Raw genomic sequence first — 21474 nt, 5'->3', positions numbered from 1 at the left:
GAAATTGTTATAAATAGGGTGCTACACCAAATTGCTCCTTGTAATTGCTTTGGCGAGTAGCAGGTTGCCAAAGTTACCAAAGTTTGCATTGAGTGCAGACACTTGCCACTTACTCTGAAGAAGTACGATGCAAACCAGAAATCGAGAATGTTTGCCTTTAAAGTCAACTTTATTCCTGACTGCTGCAAGCAGCACAGTTTAAAAGCTGTAACTTTCACTTGGAAAACTGACACTCGATTTCTGGTTTGCCTCACACTTTTCACATTTTCACTGCTACTTTTGTGAGTAGTTCACAAGTGTTTGCAGACAAGTCAGTGTCTCCAGTGCAATCTACAGGCAACTGCAGCAGCCTGCTAGTGACCAAAGCAATTGCAAAGGGGTTTTTGGTGCATCTTAAACATCTTTCCAGACAGTTTTATGCTAGTGACTGGCAGCAAACACACGCCAACTCGTCCCAGAATACACATTTAATGACCAGTGGTTACCAGGGCATCACTGACCGGTCTGTGGGCCTAGCGATTTTCACAAAAACTGGAAACAACCTCCAGCAAACATTTGCAAACAGCAATCAATAAATATTTTCCATCACAATCGGGGGTTGTGGGGTATTTGCAGACAGGTATGTAGTCATTTGTGACCAACGGCTAACTTCTATAGGAAGTCTTTTTTGCAACCGCGGGTGTCGCCCCCTGGTGCTCTTTAAAAAGAATGCCGGTTTAAGGCACTTCCTCTTAGCCTTCACTTTTTATGCATGACCTGATATTGTCGTGTTGGTGTTGTTCCCAGATCATCTTACTAAATGGTGTTCCAGGATCAACATTGCAAGTGACCAATCAGAATGTTGTGACTTCAGACTTTTGCGAGTTCGGGAAAAAACGCCATAAAACAAAAAACTGTACTTAAGCTGCGAGAAACCGCCTCTGTTCGCCGATCAATGGACCCTAACCCTTTAATAAACGGTAAGCAGAATTGAGATTGTCCTTGCAACATTGGAATTTCATAAATGGACGAATAGCTTGGCGCGCAAAAGAATAACGTCACAACAATGTGATTGGTCACTTGCAATGTTGAACCTGGAACAACACCAACACGACGATATCAGATCATCCACTTTTTATACCCAGAAGCGATATTAATGTTTTACATTGTTTGTGTGAATGATATGTAAATGATAATGTTGTGCATATCCTGTTAGTGGCTCCAGAAGGCCTTAAAAATCAGTTATGTCAGTTTTCGTTCAGTCAGGGTTGGGCTTTCAAAGGACTATCAATACAAGACTACTAGAGTACAGTCACGCTAATGTCTCCTAAATCACTTTAGTACAGCAGCGAGCTATGAGCTGAGCTGTGCAGTGACTCTGCCCTCATGCTCATGTGTTATAGATTTAATGATCAGCATATGCTCATTAGAGCTACAAATACACAGTTACAATCACTAGATGTTATACAGGGCTCTATGCACAGACTTACAAAGACTGGAGGAGACATACAGCTTCCTCTGTTTTTCATGCTTATTTTTATGCGGATTGAATGGTGATGCCATGGTTTACACAAAGTGTAGAGCTGTCTGTACAGGCAGCAAACCTGGGGATAAAACAGCCACGTAATGGTATAATGGTTGCTGTGAATTGCCTGCAGTGAGAACAGCTGCCACATTGAGTGCAAGCAAACGCTTGCTTTGTATTTTGCGACAATACCAACTCTGAAAAAACCAAAAGGAAAGTGAAAAAGCCAGCGCGCTGAAGCACTGTTATCCAGCACTGGACTTCAACTCTTTCTGAAGTCAGCTGTCTGCACATGTACACAGCGGCTCACTTAAAAGCTGTTTGAAAATCAGATTGCATGTGTGCTTCTGTGTTTTCGTAGCCATTGAGTGCTTTTGCACACACGTGTGCATCTGTTTGCATGCACTCTCGGCAGCAGGAGGCTGTAACGTGTACCGTGCACACTCTGTAATCACCGCTGTTTATGACTGCATAAAATAACACTCGCTCGCTCTTTCTGTCCCCCTTCCCTCACTTTTACAAACACACATTTACAGCTGCTGTCTCACTGGCTGTGTGATTATCGCCGTCTGGTTCGAGGCTCTTATCAGTGTTGTGACGGAAGTGCGCACGCACACAACACACCTTCAGCCTGCCTGGCTCTCTCCTTCACTTTTCCTTCTCTTTTTCTTCCTCTCTCTATTCCTCTTGCTCAGCTGTGTCGCGTCCTTTCCCCAGCGGCATTGTGGTGTTGCGTCTGCGCTTGCCTTGCCGAGCTGTGTGCCAGTTCAGGATTGGCATTAAAGCCAGACATGAGCTCATCGGCCCAGCTGGGCAGACAGCCCATTACAATGCTCAGCAGAGCCCTACCGCAGGGGTGAAAAGAGCTCAATACCTGCTGATTATCTACTCTTCCTCTCTGTCTGTGCCTCTGTGTCCCTCCCTCACTCACTCACTGGCTTTTGCTTTCACTTTGTTTCTTCTTTTTTCCTTGGCAGCTCTCTTTTCGCTCTCTGCTTTTTCTTTTCTCTGTTATTCCTCGACTTTTTCCTTTTCTTACCTTTTTCTTCTACTATCCCTTATTTTTTTTATCTTCCCTTTATTCATTTTTTCTTTTATATTCCCACTTTCTTTTCTCTCCTCCCCTGTTTTATCTCATTTTCTCCTCATACATTTTCTTCTTCTATGGTTTCCTTTTATCTTGCCTTGTCTTTTCCTCCTGTCCTCCTTTTGCTCACCTTCTCCTCTTTTTTTCTTCTCGTCTTCTCTTCATTCATCCCTTTGCTCTCAGTATCCTCCACCTCAGGCTCTGTCTCTCTCTTCGTGAACTGTCTTATTCACACATACACACACACACACACACACACACACACACACTCTGCATCCTTCTGTCTGCTCCGTCATCCCCCTTTCCCTTCTTCTAGCTATCTGTCTCTGACACACACATGCATAACTTTTCACTGAGAGCTGTGGTGTCATTGCAGTGGAGCCTGCGGCAGTAAGAGAGGTAGGGAGGGGTATTCTTTTCAAATGACAGGGGTGTAAGTGAGGTGTGTGCATTTGTGTGTGTGTGTGTGTGTGTGTGTGAAAATGACAGGGGTGGGAAGCCAGACAGCTGGTGCACCTGTGTGGACAGGATATGACACGGCACTGCAGCCAGACAAGGGCAGGAAGCTGCAAATATGATGTGGCATGCCAGACGTTTTTATTGAACGCAACTCTCTACTCTGCAATCTGACTGTCTGGAGTGGCCTTTCTGTTACTTAGCGCTCCGCTGAAGATGCCGAGCTACAGTCGATGCCTAAGCAAACACTCTCTCTCTCTCTTTCTCTCTCCCTTTCTCTCCTCCCTCGCTCTCCAGCGTTGTCAGCTGGTGAGATGCATTGCGGTTAATTCATGAATCCCATTCAGCCTTGTTATTAAGGCTGAGTCATATCCATCTTTTGTTCTGACATTTGGAAAGGCATTCAGTAATACCCACTCCACACAGAAGTCACGGGGTGTTTCGAGTTATTAGTCTGACTGAAAATGTTATGTTATAGTCAAAATGGATCCTTCGTCATGCGCAAATACTTTCATCACACGAGTCCCACGACAGAGGCTTTTTTGGGATAAACAGGCATTAGTGGTGCAGGCAAGAAACTGCTCTTCTTCTTCCTCTGTGCTGTGTTCATTTGCAGTGTCACAGGTTATCCCATACGGTTCACAGCCCGTCAGTTTCTGCTCTTCCTCTGATTTTTGGGGGGAGTTCTGTTGCCACATGGATGAATCTTTCATTCAGTTATTTGCTTCCAGTGTATTAACCATTTTTGCTGTTTTGGGAATGATTCCCGCCTCCTATTTATTTGTTTATTTGGTCAGTATTCCAAAAACGAAAGGTATTTTGTCACCTGTGCAGTCCAGTCACCTTCTCAAAGAAGGAAGACGTATTTCTTTTGTTCTGCATGCAACTCCATCCACCTGTTTGCATGTCAATTTTCAACTGGAAAACTTGTTTGTTAAAAAATGTTTTTAACATCCTAAAAAGATTCATTTTAACCCAAAATCGAGTTTAGCGTTAGTTCCTCAAGGGTATGAGCTCACTGATCAACAGATTCATTGCATATGCAAGCTGCTTTGAAACCCACCTCTACCTCAAAATCTCCTTTTATGCCTTTTCTGACTGTTTTGATTTGATTGGCCGTTTTATTTTGAACATGCAAAAAAAAAGTATTAGAAAATAAAGAAAGTTGCCATGAATAACTCTGTATAGCACACAATTTACTTGCTCGAAAAGGAAACGGATAAAGTTTACACTTGCAACAAATCAGTGTTCATTGAGATATAATGAGACTATATATATTTATAACTGTATCCAAGGCTACACACACTTAGATAGTACACATTGCAAAACAACAAACTACATTTTTTCACTAACGAATACCGCCTGTGATTAACATCCCTCTAAGTCCTGCACCTTGTGAAAATGATCTCCTTTTATTTGTTTTTAAACTGAGTTATGATTGGACATTCTTTTAATCCCACCCTTAAACTTTTCACACACGTAAACACATGTGATGTTTTTATGCCCATGAAACCCTTTGAACCTCTACATGTGCTGACACCTGCTCTGTGCTGCACTGGGGCCCTGCTGCTGCTCTGGGGGCTCACAGTAAATCACTGTAAATGGAAATCTTCTTTTGACTATAAGGGCCCTGACTAAAAAAGTTTTGGCTCTGACATACGACCGCCAGCAAACAAACCTTGTATGTATATAACAGCAGCGCATTAGTTGGCATTTTCTACCTAAATGTTAGTATTTATGTTACATTTAGATGGAAACTACTACTTTCACACCTATAATTTTACCCAGTGATTCAGATAACTGACAAGTTGATAAAAGATGCATTAGTGCTTTTATGTCCCGGTTCTTTAAAGCAGCGGTCTCCAACCTTTTTTGGGCCACGGACCGGTTTATGCCCGACAATATTTTCATGGACCGGCCTTTAAGGTGTCGTGGATAAATACAACAAAATAAAACTAGTACTGGTACCGAAAAAAAGAAGATTTATTCATAACACACATGAAAAGACCAAGGAAAACCAAGTAAACGATAAAAACGATAACAAAATAACACTGAAAACCGATAAAAACCCTGAAAACTATACATTTCACACCTGAGCCTCAACTCTCGCGGCCCGGTACCAAACGACTCACGGACCGGTACCGGTCCAAGGCCCGGGGGTTGGGGACCGCTGCTTTAAAGAATCATGCTGAAAACAAACCAAGAGGTGATCACATATGGACAGACAGGTCAGTTTTGGTGTGCTGGCAGTTTTGGAGATAGTTTGGAGATCTTTTAATAAACATACAAATTTACCTGATGAAAATAGGTAAAAGTACACAAGCGTAATCAGGAACATACAAAAAAAAATACAAAAAGTAAACCTTTTTCAGCAGAAAAATAGCCTTGTGTGACTGTAATATTATGCATAATACATCATAGATTATCATTACATGAGCATGAATACAGAAGTGAGCTTCCTTGTATATGGCCTTTCCTTTATTGACCTTAAAGGAGCAAAAGATTCCTAATTAGCCCAATTACCTGATTAGTTCACATCTTCAAACGTCTTTCTTTGTCAGTCAGTAATTAAAGTAAATTCAATGAAAATGTAGATCTTAACATTTAAGAAGTTGAGTGTTGAGTACTTTTGCTTAAAAATCCCTTAATTATGTTAGTCAACAAATCAATAAATGAATTATTTCTGCTCTGTTGGGGTATACTTTAGAGATTTAAAAGGTCCTGAATATCCTGAAGGGATACTTTAAGCCAGGGGTGGGCAACTCCAGGCCTCGAGGGCCGGTGTCCCTGCAGGTTTTAGATGTGTCCTTGAACCAACACAGCTGATTTAAATGGCTAAATTAGGTCCTCGACATGTCCTGAGGTTCTCCAGAGGCCTTCAGGTGTGTTGACCCAAGGTGAGATCTAAAACCTGGAGGACACCGGCCCTCGAGGCCTGGAATTGCCCACCCCTGCTTTAAGCAGTCATATAGAAGCAACTATCTGTTTGCTGTGTTTTCAGCAGAAAATGATGTCCCACTTGCAGCACACTGTTCTATAAAATATTACGTTTTATATACCTGTTTTTACTGTGATTTTTGATTATAATTTAACCAGAAATAAAAGACTTGATTCAAAACACAAAATGAGTGTTAATTCAGAGGTGTCGGCGTAGTTTTCTGTATAAAAAGTTCTTCTCATACAGGAAAAATACTGTATTTAGTGTAAAGTATAACTGTGATTTGCCCTTTAAACAGCTCACTGTGAGAACTTTAATCTGTCTTTAAAAAAATGAGCCGTAGAAACGGACTCTTTTATTTTTCTCTGCGTCCTCCTCTCTGCTCCTCCGTGCCATCTGATGAAGACGAGGCATAATTGATTCAAAGCTTAAACCTTTGCCTGGGAGACAGCTTTGATTTCACAAGTAATGGAGCGACAGAGAGGAGACACGAGAAGGACTGAAGCAGACACCAAGGAAGGAAAGCAACTTTTTCCACTCCGTGTTTGGGATGCTGGATGAAAACAGGCCTCTTTCTGAGATGAGCCACAAGATGGCGCTATAAAGTAGCTTGCAGCTCAGCACCACACTGGCTGGGATGGAGAAGTTGCCCTTGTTTTTTTAAGAGGGGGGGGGGATGGAGCTACCCTCAACTGAGGCCTTCGCTTTGCTGCTTTTTCCCCACTACTGGCCCGACCGCATCACTGATGCACTCATCGTCTCCTCACAAACAACTCATGTAAACTCTGAGTCATCCGTGGCATCTTTGATACTGTTACTGTTACTGCTACTGTCTTACTGTCATCTGTCAGCTGTCTTTTTATCTGGAAAGTCACGGGGAAGTGACAGGTGGGAAATGGTCCGTGTATCCAAACATACATATGCATGAGACGGGCATCCCGTGGCTAAAGATGGACCTGTTGCCATCCGAAGTGTGGGTTTTGTGCAGACACACGGTGGTGGTGTTTCCTCTCCTGTCTATGCTGCATTAAAAAGTGTGCATTGTCAGATCTTTAAAGGGCCGCCACGTTAACGCGTGGCGCTTCGATTCACAAAACAGCAGCAACAGTAACACTAACACTGCAGTGAACTCCTGAGTAAGCATGTGTGAGCAGGAAAGCCCGCACTCCCAAAGTTCCAAAAATAGATCCACGTGCACGTGCCGAGCATGATAAAGCTATCAACCTAAAGTTAGGATTCCTCAAATACACGATGAGACAGACGTTTCCCGAGAGACCCACAGAAGAGAGCGCCTGTGTGTGTGTGCAGACTATAGGCGGGTGGGGGTGGAGTGGGGGGCTGGTAGACACGAGTGCATTTGGTATTCAGCCGTGCCTAGTATTTATCTGTCTGCTGGCTGTCTGGTCTGGTCTGGCCTGTTAGTGGTGTCACCCTGCGTGCTCCCCAGGGGACTAAATTGACGCTCCAGACAGACTGTGCATGTGTGCGCTTGCATTTTTGTGGTTGTGGTGGTGGATGGATGCGGGTTGCAAGAGGGTGAATCGATGTGTGTCTGTCTGTGGATGAGAGCTTGTCTGGGATGTGTGTGCATGGCTGTGACCTCAGATCAAGACATAAAAAAAAATTTCAAAAAATGGTCTTTAGTGCATCGATATCGTTGCTTTACCTGACAACACAGCAGCGCCTCAATTTGTTGCTTCAATACAATTATGACAGCTGCCAGGCGTTTGTAAATTGTTTCAGGGTCACGCAGTCTGTTCTCTTCCAAAGGTGTCAGTCCACTCGTAGAGGAGTGTAGAAGCCACTGTCAAGGAAAATATTGTTGCATGATTGGATATAGAACTTGGCTAGTGATGCGGCACTTAATGCAGAACATCTGTCGGAGGTCTTTGCTTTCCCCATTTACTTATTTTCCTTCACAGAGGTCCATTTAGTTTTATTGCCTTCGGTTACTGATGTCTTCAGAGTGAAAACGGTCAAACCGCATCCCCTCTGAGCAGGCATTTCTCATTTTTCACTCCCAGCACACACGATATGTGATGCGATTTTCTCCCATGGCATTTCTATGATTTGCTGCAGAAGTGGTGTGCAAGAGAGCAGGCCTGTGATCAGAAGAGCCATTCCTATATTATTCCCTCTTTGCTCTATTTTCTTGGAATGCCACCTGGAAGAGCTTCATTCGTCCTGTAAAATGGTCCGTGGACCATCATGAGGCCATGCAGTTGGTAAAAGGCTGTAAGCCTGGCCCGCTCATTACTCCAATCATCATCTCTGGTCTTTCATATAATTACTTGTTGGCAGTTCATGCTTTCCATGTGCACAGACTGATGAGGTTCCATTTACACTAGAACAGGTCGCACGTCCATCTGCTACATTTATTTTTTCCCCCACATAAATGGCAACTTTGTGAAGCTAATGTCCAAGTAGTAAAAATTGCAGTTCCTTTAACATCCACTTGAGGCTGTATCCAAAAGTGAGTCAGTCCCCATAGACGTTTGTGTTAAAATGCCCAAAGTCATCCATCAGAATGACTTTGTACTGGGATGGTGTGGAGACCAGTGTTGCCATTCTGATGGACAGGTATGCCAACAAAAGTATTGGTAGCTGGAAGCTGTTTGCTCTGTTTCAACTACACTAATTCAAGTCACTGAATTAGACCACCTGATTGTTTTTGTGCTGTTGGTACGTTTTGGAATTATCTGACCAATAATAAAAATAAATAGCATGCTCTGCGGTACAAGCCAACCAAAACTCAGTTTTGCTGATTGAAGTTCTCTTATTTTATTGCAGTTACTTGATAGTCAGACATTTACACATGTTCATAATGGGCATGAGGTCATGGTAATTTTAGATGTTTCTGGATAGGAATGATTATAAAGCATACATATTTAATGACTTTAAAGAACAAGTATTGGGTGCACAAGTTTGTGTAAATTGGAGAAAATCCAAAATAAATTCAGATTCAAAACACCACTAATATTTGGTTAAACAGCAACTTGCACCTTGACCAGATGCTTTTGGTTTGCCATCAACAAACCTCTGGCATAATTCTGGCTGGATATTAGACCACTGGATGGTTTCCTGGCACAGACCTGGCTTATAAGCATAGTCCAAATAAACAAGCTTAATGCCTTCTAGAGAAAAGTATTATGGAAAGACAAAACAAAGCTATTTGTTCACAATGAATAGATGTATGTTTTATGTTTGGAGAATTATAGGTGAGGCTTTCAAACTTAAAAACACTGTACCAACTGGTCAAGCATGGTAGTGACACCATCATACTCAGTGGCGTTTTTGCTGTCAGTGATACTGGTAGAAGTAGTAGAAACATTCTTCCACTTCACCTCAAATCAACAGCTACACAGCTGAAATTTAGACATAATTGTACGTTAAATCAAGAGAGACATACATGAAAACTGGTTTTGGAATGGATAAAGCAGGCTAACATTAAGCTGCCAGAATGGCTTTCCAAAAGCCCTGACCTAATGAACATTTGTGGACCATGCTTAAAAATCATTATGTGAAAAAATCTATCAATTACACAAAGAAGAGTAATTAAATATCCACTCAGAATTATCCTAAAAGCTTGGTGATGGCTACCAAAAGCATCTGATAAATATAACATTTGAAAAGGGATATTAAACCAAATACAGTGTACACTTTTGACACGTTTGGATAATCCAAATATGGGGATCCAAAATAAATTAAAACTTGAGCACCCAATTCTTGTCAGAGTTTAAAGAACAGTTGAAATAAATTATGAAAAGCCCATGACATTAATGCCTAATGACTACGTGTAAATCTTTGACCTCAACTAAATATGTGTCTGTGCTTTACAGGCACATGATTTATAGATGCAGCTTGCTAACCAAGTTTGCTAACCTTAGTAATGTGATCTCTGACATGGCAGTGACCAATGTGGGAAGCCCAGAAATCTTTAATACACAGCTTATGGTTCTAAACAGCAATAGGATGGGGAAAAAGTGACTTTAGGACTAATAGATCAAGAGCTCCTGCAACACTTATAGCAAAATATAGCAGAATACACAAATGTGTTTCCTTGTAGAGCAGATCTTTTAATAATAAATAATTTTTAAAAAAAACCCCAATGTGAATTCTCTTGCACAGCCTCAATGATGTGTTCGAAATAAAGTGTACTTTATATCCTTTATAGTATATTAGAGTATCATTTATAGTATCTTTAGATGCACCTGCAAATTCAGGACTCTAATATGACCAGCTAAGAGACTATTAACCTACTACTTGTTTTATCCTCTGCACAAATAAAGTCAAAAACTTGCAAGCTCTATGATGACCTTGCTTGGTCCCTGAACCTTAGCTTGGGAACCTCCTGGGCTAGAGCGGCATTCAGAGCCCCTCTCAGATTTGAGCAGCCCAGTTTATTTATAGACTGTGTATGTGTGTGTTTGTGTGTGTTGGATGAAATGGCTGCACTGTTGGTTAGATTAAGCAGGGATGTGCTGGGGGCGGGGGGTTTGCCTCTCTGCTGCACATGTGGCCCTGAACCACAAGACTAGCTTGGGGGGGTCACCTCAAGGTTAGCCCCTTTAAAGAGCCGACTATATTGGCTGTGGCCGGCCATAACAAGGGAGTGAAACTCGAAGCGCTTTCCCCACCCTCCCCAAAAAACACACCAGACCTACCAGGTCCAGCCCTCCTCTCTCCCCCCAACTCCTTTCTCTCACAGCCATTGTCAACCACGACCCGTCTGCTAGATTTCTAAGTCAGGTTAGCCACCCCTTTCAGCCTCACCAATGTGCGGCCTGCCCCCTGCAACCCAGACACGCGTGCACACTACCATAAAGTACAGCCGCTGTCCCATCCTCTGCCCATTGCTGCCTTCAAGTGCTCCTCTTACAATTCATTGTCATATTAAAATGTGGGAATGTGAATGCATTTGATGGTCATTAATTAGAAGATTTGTTGGATTTACTGTCAATTTTACATACAGGGTGTGGGACTACGTTTATTTTGTTGCTTTTTCCCCCTAGCTGGCTAAAGTCAGGGTAGTGATATTTCTTAGCGCTCCTGAAGGCAGCGCCTCCTCCCTCCCCTACCCCCCACCACCCCGTCGCTGTCCCTCCCCCGAAGCTCTCTGATAGGCCGCTGCGGCATTCTGTCAGTTTACGGGCGTGGCTTGAGGACGCTGTGTCTGCCGTGCTGTAGTAGGGTAAAGACAGCTGCTCTCAGCGACGGAGGAAGGAACGGAAAAAGCCGTACAATGCATTAGCCGCAGGCAATGGCTCGTCCCCAGCTCTCCCAGTGATTCTCTCACCGAGCCGCTCCGAGAGAATTATGGCGTGAGAAAAGCCGTGGGATAATTAAAGCGAAACTGTCGGGAGTTACTTGTAGCGGCAGACTCTGCTGCTGCTGCCTGGAAGTTTTTCGTTGTTTTCCCGTCGGGGGGCCCCGACGCTGGCGGCGGCGGCGGCGGCGGCTCTCTCCCCGGAGCGGTGTCCCGGTCTGCCCAGCCCCATGCAAAACCTAACGGCTCCTGGCGGCCCCGGCAACTCCAATGTCACCTGCTCCTGCAACTGCACCGCTTCCCAGCCACAGGGAATGGAGATATGTGAGTAACATTAGCTGCTCCTCTTACGAGTTCTCCTGACCTTAAAAACCTACCGACAGACTTTAGTGCCTAATCCGTTTTATGTGCACTCTCCAGTGTGGCAACAGAAGCACAACAAATCAGACTTAGTGTTCATCCAACACGGTTAAACAGTTCTGCTATTAACTCGCTGTGGGCCGCTCTAAATACCTTAGAGGAAACCGATAATTCTTCTGTATGGACTTTTAGTATGTCTGCGCTGTCCAGCAGAAAGTTTATGGTGACCTCATAGCACTTAGTGGTATTTATAACCTCTTTTATTGTCTTTATTTGACTTAAAGTGTGTCTCTACCACACCGTGTGGACTTTTTAGTGCTTATGTCAGGCGTTGGCGTACGTTTAAGCTCTTAGGTGCCCATTACTATTAATCGGGCACACTGTAGTACTCAACAGTTAGCTTATTAAGAAATATCAATATGTGTGTACTTCCAGCTTAGTACTAAAAATGCTTTTAACAATCTATTGCGTTTTCCAGAAGTAGTATTTTTTCTCACTTGAAGTTGGTTTTACAGTGGCACTGTATGACCCTATAGGGCTGGCTGGCTGTGCAAATGCTCTCGGAGCTCACCACAGAGGGTTAAATAGTTTGCCTGTCAGCACAGACAGGAAACGCTTGAATGGTATGTTATGTCTGTCTGCCTTCTGAGCGGCCCAAAGAGAAACTATCATTATCAGCTCTGCTCTAATGCTGCTGCCTGCTAGATCCACTGCAGATGTTCCTCTTTATGACTGAGCATTCAGGAAAAAAGAAAAAAAAAAAACGCACAGCAGGCAGACATGTAGAGACAGCAGAGGACAGCCAGACGCACAGTGAGTGTATCCACGCAGTGTGACAGGTCTACAGACAGACAGAGGAAGACAAATAAACAGGAGACGGGCACATAGCAGACAAGGCGGGTAGATTCACAACCAGGCAGCCAGGCAAGTACCGACAAAGATATAAACAGATGCGGGAGAGCCAGACAGGCAGATATATTGACAGACAGACATGCAGACAAGCTTCAGACGTATGGACAGAAGGACAGACAGAGTTACACTGATGTGTAATTTCCACTGGGGTCGAGGCCAGGGCCGGGCAACATGAGGTGAACACAGGATATTAGATTCAGATTTGGCAGCAGAGTGTGGTTGTGCTGACGCCACATTGCAACCAAGAAGTAAGTGTGTGTGTGCGCGCCTGTGCGCTTATCTGGCAGACTGACTGGTGTTCCTCCATTCGTTTTTCTGTGGCATCATGGTACTGCTAGCCAGGAAAAGCACATAGTCAGGCATGAAGTGGTGTACGCACAGATCGACTGGTACAGCACGGAGCCTAATTAGATAATCCAGGAGGACTGTCTCAGACCGAGCAGTGCAGCAAGAGGAGGGAAAAAGTGGAATGGTTGCTCTGATTGACACTTGCAAAGTATTAAACTAGCAAACAAACTGCGTTGTGGGTTCACACTCACAACTTTGAATAAATGCTGGGTTGGTATTTTCAGTGCATTTCTCCTCATCTTAATGTCTCACTAGTCGGAGGGAGCTCCATTCACAAGTGGTTTGAAATAGCTGTGTTCTACTGTAGTGGCCGTCTGGTTTGAAAAGAGCTCTTGTTTGTCGGCTGTGTTGTCATGCAGACTCGGCAAGGCTGAATAATGCAGCTCATGCTTTGATGATTTCTCTGGCTGCAGAAAAGAGCTACAGTCTGCCTCTTTTCTTTTTTTCCCTCTCTCTCCCCTTTTTTATAAAGCGGAGCAGGCGTCTCACTGGTGTGTTTCCTCTTTCATTCAGATGAGGAGGAAAATTGAAAGGGACTTGGAACATAGAGGGATCACAGCGCAGACAGTGTGTCATGGCCAGGAACCGAACCTCAGCCTACACTGGGATTCACATGTAGGATTTGAAAGGCAGAGACCTCTTAACAAGTGTTAGTCTCCTAGCTGTTGCTGTGCTTGGATTCATTGTGTGGTGCATTTATCTCGTATAGTAGGCATTGTATTTTAAAGTCCTGTTTTCACACAGCAGCACCAGTCGCTGCGCATCCTTTAGCTTTAACCTACAGTTAGCTGCCCGGCTAAAGAGGCTGAGAGATAAAAGCTTTAACTGGATAGTGGCTCACCTTTTCTTTTGAAGGTGTCGTCCCTGCAGGGTCACACTGCAAACATGTGTTTGGCAAACATATTACACTCTTAAGTCATTTAATCTGATATAGTCTCTTACTGCTATTATCAGGGGAAATGCTATATGTCAGCTGCCTTTGATCATTCTACTTGAACCTAGTGCAAACCCTGTTTCTACAAAACCTTGGGAAATGTCTCAGTAGTAATGCAGTGGTTGGTTCTGTAATCTGGATTGAAAATGGTTAAATCAGGAAAACTGATTAGAAAAGTAAGAGTGTATTTTGGGGCAAGGCTGCAGATCAGCTGCTGCATAATGGCATCATTAGGGGTGCAACGATACACAAAATTCACGGTTCGGTTCGATACCTTGGTGTCACATTTCGATACTTTTTCGATACAAAAAATGTTCATGCTTTTTTAATTTGTCATTTATTAAAATTATAAATATATATTTTAACTCAAAAGAACAGTTTTTAAATTTAATGTTGCTGAAACAACAAAGTAATAAAAAAAAGAAATCTATCTGATCGAGAAATCACTCATCTTTGGAAAAGAGAGTTTATTACAGAGAAATGGCTCTTTCCAAAATAAAAGCTATACTATACGCTTCTTCTGGGCTATATTCTCAGCAGCATATTAAACATATCAGGTCCCCATAAGGAGAATCATGTGCTAACGGCTGTCTAAATGACTCGGGTAAAGTTTGTAGCATGCGTGCTTGTTGTTTTTGTCTGCTTCCACTTGTCTTTGCACTACGATGATGTCGCCGTAAATGTGCAGTCATATTCGTTGTGTTCCCACTAGTGCTGTCAGCGTTAATCTCGTTAAAATGACATTAACGCCATAACGCGGCAAATCTCCGTTAACGAGTTACAGCCGATCGCCCCGTGTGTGGGGCTGGACTGCGTCAACACGTTAACAAGCTAACTGCGCTAACGCAGTAGTTCCCACCAATTGAGCATTGCGTGGCACATCCAACATACTGTTTTACTTTTGTCCATGACGCGCTTACCTTCAGGGTCATACTTCACATGAAAACCAAGACAGTTCCAAAGGCCAGATCTGAATGAGGGTGGGGGAGGTTCAATTTCAGGTAGCGTTGAGGCAGTTGCCATGTTGCAACGAGCTTAGCTTCTGTCTTGCTAGCTTGTGCTGCGCTCAGTGGATCTGCACTCGACAGTGCAGCCTAGGCGGAGTAGTCGAACGCAGATCCACTGAGCGCTCAACACAGACAGCATCGTCAGAAGAAAAGTTGATAAAATAAATAAAACATTTTGTATTATTCGATACATATGCGTACCGAACCGAAAGCACTGTATCGAACGGTTCAATATCGATACGAGTATCGTTGCACCCCTAGGCATCATTCAATTAGGTAAGAGTCAGACGCAAGCATGATGATGAGTTGACCGAGTAACATAGCAGACGCCACAATAACAGACCAGTTGTAGCTTCCTTGTTTTTCCAAACCTGAGTGATGTCATTGGTTGAGGAGATGCCGGGGACCAATAGATGATTGAGAGCCTGTACCTAACCGTCTTTCTTATGTTTGGACTGAAAAGCAATTACGTCGCAATTATCGATCCTTTAGCCTGGTTTATACAGTACACAGTAACTATATTGCAACCAAATGTGTCGAAAATAAAACACAAAATACAAACCCTTGTGTAGAATATTTCTAGAATCATCCTCCTGGTTCTTAAGAAGCACGCACAAACACACATCTGTCTCTGGGGAATGTCCTGGTCCCTGTATCGGAGACTTAAGTGACTGTCTGCGCTGTGTGTATGTAACAGTTAGCCTGCAGCAGGGGCAAGCCAGCCAGACGGATGTAAATGGCCTGATCTGTAATCCTGTGTGTGAGTGGTGTTAGTGTGTAGGTGGCAGCGGGGTCATCTGTCAACTACCTCAGGCCAAACATGCACACGGCTACTTGTTGACTCTCCCTCAAACGCACACGCAAAAATGTACACATGGGCACACGCACGCACACATTTACAGATGTATACACACAGACACAGACACAGACAGGCACTCTCAGGCTCAGCCAATATTTACCCTGCAGTCTGCAGCCAGACAGCCAATCCAATCTCTCACTAAGCTCTTTGTTGTGTGTTTGGGGTTAGGGGTGTTTTTTGTTTTTTGGGGGGGGTTTGTTTGTAGAGGTGTTTTTGATTTAGAATTAGTTTAGTTTTTTTTAGGCGTGTAATTAATGAATTATAACATAGAAATTCAGGGACCTTGGGGAGTGGAGTGGCGAGGACAACCAAACAACAGCATTTAAAGAAAACGACCCCCCCCACAAACAGATTTATTTTGCGATCACTGCTCCTGTAATTAATTTCACAGGGAATTTCTGCACTTCGTAAGTGTCTCTCAATGGGGACTTATTTAGTCTGCCACCTCTCCTGAGCTGAGGGGTGTAGCAGTAGAACAGCAGTGCTCAACTTGCAGGCGTTAAGAAAGAGCTCCTTGTCTTTTGGTACAGAGCTGGTGACGACGGGTCCCCAGACCCAGTTTTTACACCACAGAGCTGATCTCCAGACACACCGTGCAGACCTGAGAGTAACATTAGCTCACCTTCGGGCAAAGCCGCTGTGAAAATGTAAAGACGTTTGATGTAGGTTTGACCAATTGCTTGAGCATTAGTCAAAATTTATATATTTATATGTCATATAATATAAATCTGCAGGAAGCTATTTTTTTGTTTTAAAGCAAAATTTAACTGCAGCATCTCACGTAAAAGGATTTGCAGCTCTTTGTCTTTTGTGATAATTGGCTTTAATGTGCATCTTTCACTGAATTTGTAGACTTAGACTTAGAATAGTAATCAGGATAATATATTAGCAGAGTATAAACTAATAGAGATGGCTCTAATATTGTTTTTTTTTTTCTTCAACACTCTGTTGAAGTCTCTTAACTGCCACCAGGTCACTCACCTAGTGTTGGAGTTAGAACTGGGTTTTGTTTTTTACTCACTTTTAGCTCGTTTTTTAGAAGTAAGTCCCCTTTCAGGTTGTTAGCATTCATTGGTTTCCTAGCACAGCGGTCTCCAACCTTTTTTGCGCCACGGACTGGTTTATGCCCGACAATATTTTCACAGACCGGCCTTTAAGGTGTCGCGGATAAATGCAACAAAATAAAACTAGTACCGGTACCGAAAAAAAGAAAATTTATACATAACACACGTGAAAAGACCCAGGAAAACCGAGTTAACAATAAAAACGATAACAAAATAACGCTGAAAACCATACATTTCACACCTGAGCCTCAACTCTCGCGGCCCTTTACCAAACAACTCACGGAGGCCCATGGGTTGGGTACAGCTGTCCTAGCACACTGTTTTACAAACATGGCATGAATATTACGAACAGCAATTTTTTTTTTTTTTAAAGCAAGTTTGATTGTTTGCAGTGCGCTACAGCGGTATGGAAAGCAGCTTTGTCGCTGACGTGTGACAGCTCTTGTTTGTTTGGGTTGAGTGTCTCGGTCTCCATGTTACAGAGCCTCTTGTTGGAGTCCATGTTATAAAATATTTAATATGTCATGTTAGCGCAGCAGGGGTACGATTTGTTACGCTTTTTTTTTTCCTTTGCTTTTTTTGGTTTATGTTTTCTGCAGTTTTCGGCCTTAAATCAGCTTGACCACCGTTCAGCTCTCCCCGCTCAACAACATTCTTATCTCCCGACTCTGTAACCCCGTGGTTTTGGAATCAAACTGACAACCCTTGACGCTCCAGACACTGGAAAATGCAGCCCTGGAGCTGCAGCTTGTCTTTCTTCAGCTAAACAGGTCAAGTTCAGGAGGCAACCTCCCCAGCCCAAAGCTGCTGAAAAGGTCAATCCTCGACTTCCTCCTTCCACTCGTCCCGGCAGCACCTTCGCTGCTCCATTCACAAGTTAGTTGCTGGCTGCTGGGACGCCCTTTGTGTCTAGTTTCTGCACCCCCAACACACGTATACACACACTCCAGACCTCCTCCCCTAGTTCCCAAAATGCCCTTGGGACTAGGGCAGATTTGTAGTCGTAGTGTGTTTGAAGACAGACCATCCATCAAGTGTGTGTGGTGGTGGGGGTGGGGTCGGTTAGTAGTCTGCTGTCTCTGTCAGCATCTATTACACAGTTCGACTGTCTGAGATGCTAAAGAGCTCGGTGAATGAATCAGCCCTGCTGTCTGCTGCGTGTCTTATGACTCCAGGTCTACGGGCACGAACGGGGACCTATTACAGTCAAACAAGACGCTGCACTCCAGACACACACTGGCAGACAGTAGCCCCCTTTTCCCCCTCATGCTGCAGGTCTGTGTTTCCCAGCATCGAGACAAACGAGATGGTTGGCATGTCTATTAGCCTTTGTGAAACCATGTCTGACTGCACATCTCGTCTCCTCTCCGTACTTGAAACAAAGTGGCGATTACCGCCTTGAAATTTAAAAAAAAAAAGAAAAGAAAAAAAAACATCAACTGAAATGCTGTGCCACCCGCTGTTTGTCAGATTTTGGGTAATCCGTTTGTTTATGTGAGCAGGAACACCCAGACAGTGGAGTAATGACATGTCTCTTCAAGTGGTTTGCAGGGTTTTCCTTGGATTCTGAGAGGCTTACATGCTGAAGTTTCCACAGGGGTGGCACCAGTGTGTGTGTGGGGGGGTGGGGGGGCCGTCGAGGCCTCTACACTTACTATGGGGACTTTAGTGCTTCAGACAACATTAAAAAAGTTCTTCTGCAAGACAGATATGCATGGTCGACCATTTTTATGATCACAAAGAAAACCTAGCTTTTGCATAACTCCCTGATATTCAAATAGTCTGTAACAGAAGGGAAGACCTCGACAGGATATATGCTGTTTCAGCTATTATAAAAATAAAAGGGCTGACAGCTGTACAACGTGGTGTTTTGCATCATGCTCTTTGAAGTTTAGCTAATGTATTTGGAACTTTAATCTGTGATGAAGAAGATGATGCATAAAGCAGCATTTTGTATATTTTCTATGTTAGACAAGGAGCACTCCTACATACGTAGGGGGTAAAAGTTGTTTAAAGCTTTTGTTGTACAGAAGAAAAATACAGAGTATGGTTTACATCCATGTAGTAATTCAAACTCTCTTTGCTCTGAGGTCAGGCACTAAACCAAACTGAGGCAGCCGTCAAATTAAAATGACTGCTTTCGTCAATGAAGTCTGGTGGATTATACTGCAATATTGTCAGAAAGAGCTGTTTGAAGGCTGGTTAAATGGTGATAAATATAAATATGGCATTTATATGCCTGCTTGAGGGTGTCTCAAGGATGGATCTGAGTCACAAAGTCAGACATCCATTTTTCACAATGATATGTCTAAAACAAATTTATTAAGCTTCCTAAAAACTTGCTAACGTTGAATCATTCTGTTATTCAAAGAGTTCTTGACGTCTCACCTGTTGCATTTGTTGCCATTTATCCTAAAAAAAATTGAGCTGTGATTATTGCAAAGTTAACAAGTTAAACTCTGTGCAGTGCTGATGACTTTCGGCCTTTCTAACCTGATGTTAGCAAAATGTATACATGATAATCGGACAAATACAGGTAAGAATACCAAGCTGTCCACAAACAAACATCAGAAAAGTCCCATGGAAAAACATTTGTCAAAAAATGAGCTCCTTGTTTGTACTTAGACATTCACCTTACTGTCAGTTTTCTTAAAACTGTCGTTTTAATGGCTGAATGGTAGGTAGACACAGCTCAGATGGGAGGCCGCCGACGGTTCCAGAGGGTCTTTTGTCCTTCACTCCTACTTTAAAAAGTCTGACACTTCCTGTCAGGTGTCACCCTATGCATTCACATTGTTTTGGCAGGGAATATGGCATCCATATAGATTACAGTACAATAGGTATATTTTGGTTTTAGAGGGACATCTAACACGCCTGAGTTCTCACACACCCAAAAGTTGACATTTTCTACCGCAGCAAGACACTGATTGTGTGAGTGAAGGGGCTCCTTCTGTGACCATAAGTAGGTCTTTTTGTTGCTTTTAATTGCCTGAATACAACAGTTGTTATATGTAGTAATTGGCAAGTGTTGCAGCATGTTGTTTAGCACCACCGGGGTTCGGCTCAGTGCAACATATACCTCTGTTTAGCCACAATGTGAAGAACGACAGGAGGTGTCCTGTTTTTCAGTTAATCCATTATTATCTTATTTTAAAAGATTGTATTATTTTTATAAGGTTATTGGAGGAACAGAGAGGCAGTTAGTGCAGAGTTCTGTGTGCACCCATGTTGACCATTATCCCTGTGGTGGTCGATGTTGTTTTATGATCTCATTTTTAAATGACCCATTATTTCTTTTAATAAGCCTCTAAATCTCATGTTGTTGTTGTTGTTGTGTTGTGTTGTGTGTGTGTGTTTTTTGGTTTGTTTGTTTTTTGGCGGGGTGGTTTTTGTTGACACTGTTGCTAGTATGTGCCAGTAACTACAGATTCCTGTTATTGAGACATATTCCTGACCAGCGTGTTCAGAGAAATCTTGGGCGTACTCTCAAACACTCTTGTTCGCCCTCAGCTTCACTGTCTGTAACGTATCCCACTGATCTGCCCAGGGGTAAATCCACAGCCTGTGCCAGCTGGGCCACTGGCTGTGCCCTAATAAGGCCCATGGATCTGACCTTATCACAGGAAATTCTAAAGATTATGGAAGACTGGGAAACAAAAGATGAAATGGAGAAGAAAGAAAGGGATAGAAAAATCTCTGTAGTTACGTAAATGTGACTGTTCCTTTTTCTGTGTGTATGTTAGTAGTTGGTATTAACTTGATGGTCCATGATGGATCCATAGAGAAGATAGCACTTTGCCAAACCTCACACAGCTGTACTTTCTTACAGCTCAAGAATCTCTTTTGCGCAAGTGATGTCTGTGGGGTGTTTCACTTCATCTTTTATTTTTTAACATTTTAACCCAGTTTAACCTCCCAGCCGGGAGTTAAGTGGTACAGGATGTGTGTGGGAGACAGAAAAAGAAGCCTCTGGTTGCCCAGATCCTTTTCTGCATCCTCTTCTCCTCCCTCACTGCTTCTGTGCTCCTCTGCTCTTCATTAGCGATTCAGAGGGCTGTCTGATTTTTGGTCCCTTTTCTCTCAGTCCAGACACACAAGTCAGACAGCGGTGTCTGATACCTAGCACCCCGCCTCCTCCTCCTCCTCTGCTTCTCCCCCTCGGCAGCCACCAGCTGACCCCAATCAGGCACAGGGCCTGTTCTATTGTGTGGCTGGGGAGAGGGGGGGGGGACACTTGCTCACTGGCTAACACAGCCACAGACTCAGACGGGGGGTCAGAGGGAGATGGAGAGTGTCTAGTCTGGCCTGCCATACCTCTCTGACTCCCAACCCCCAGCCATAACACAGCATTTCTCAGTTTCTCTCCCTCTCTCTCTTCATCGTTTCCTCCCCTCCCTCCGTGCAGGCTCGCTGGAGGTCCCAGATGTATCTGATGCTTGTCATGCAAAGTGTTTTCGACTGCCATTGTCTTGATAACTAAGTTTTCTTTGCAGCATCATCTGTTTCCATTTGCAGTCTAGCCTGCAAGCTTGTGTAGACGTATAGGATGTATTTTGGTTTTCCTCGAGGAAAGGGCCTGATCATTTATTCCTGCATACACTCGCGCTGCATGAAATGCACGCTGGAACTCCAAATGTAGATGAGTTTGCCTTGAAAATAGTCCCCTGCAAATTCCTGTTTGAGCTTTAAGAAAGACTTGTGTTTAGTTTTTTTCCCCCCGTTTTAAAAAAAATTAACAA

General features: G+C 43.4%; 1 protein-coding gene across 7 annotated transcripts in view; it reads left to right on the top strand.

Annotated features, from left to right (window-relative positions):
• Nucleotides 1–21474, top strand: part of LOC146507676 (low-density lipoprotein receptor class A domain-containing protein 4-like) — a 275368-nt gene that overhangs the window by 224442 nt on the left and 29452 nt on the right. Inside the window, exon 6 of one of the 7 annotated variants that reach the window (XR_014876985.1) lies at nucleotides 1–21474. This exon is cut by the window's left edge and continues 15854 nt beyond it. The exons of 5 other annotated variants lie outside the window; for them this stretch is intronic. Coding sequence is in view for 1 of the 2 variants with exons in the window: in XM_085178427.1 (XP_085034553.1) it covers nucleotides 11482–11575 (94 nt within the window). In the remaining variant the exon portion in view is untranslated. One more of the 7 variants, XM_085178427.1, reaches the window with a different exon arrangement.

This window comes from Neolamprologus multifasciatus, chromosome 11, assembly GCF_963576455.1.
Source record: "Neolamprologus multifasciatus chromosome 11, fNeoMul1.2, whole genome shotgun sequence".
In the NCBI taxonomy this organism is placed as follows: Eukaryota; Metazoa; Chordata; class Actinopteri; order Cichliformes; family Cichlidae; genus Neolamprologus; species Neolamprologus multifasciatus.
The sequence above is the reverse complement of the archived record's forward strand: the minus strand, read 5'-3'. Positions and strand labels throughout refer to the sequence as shown.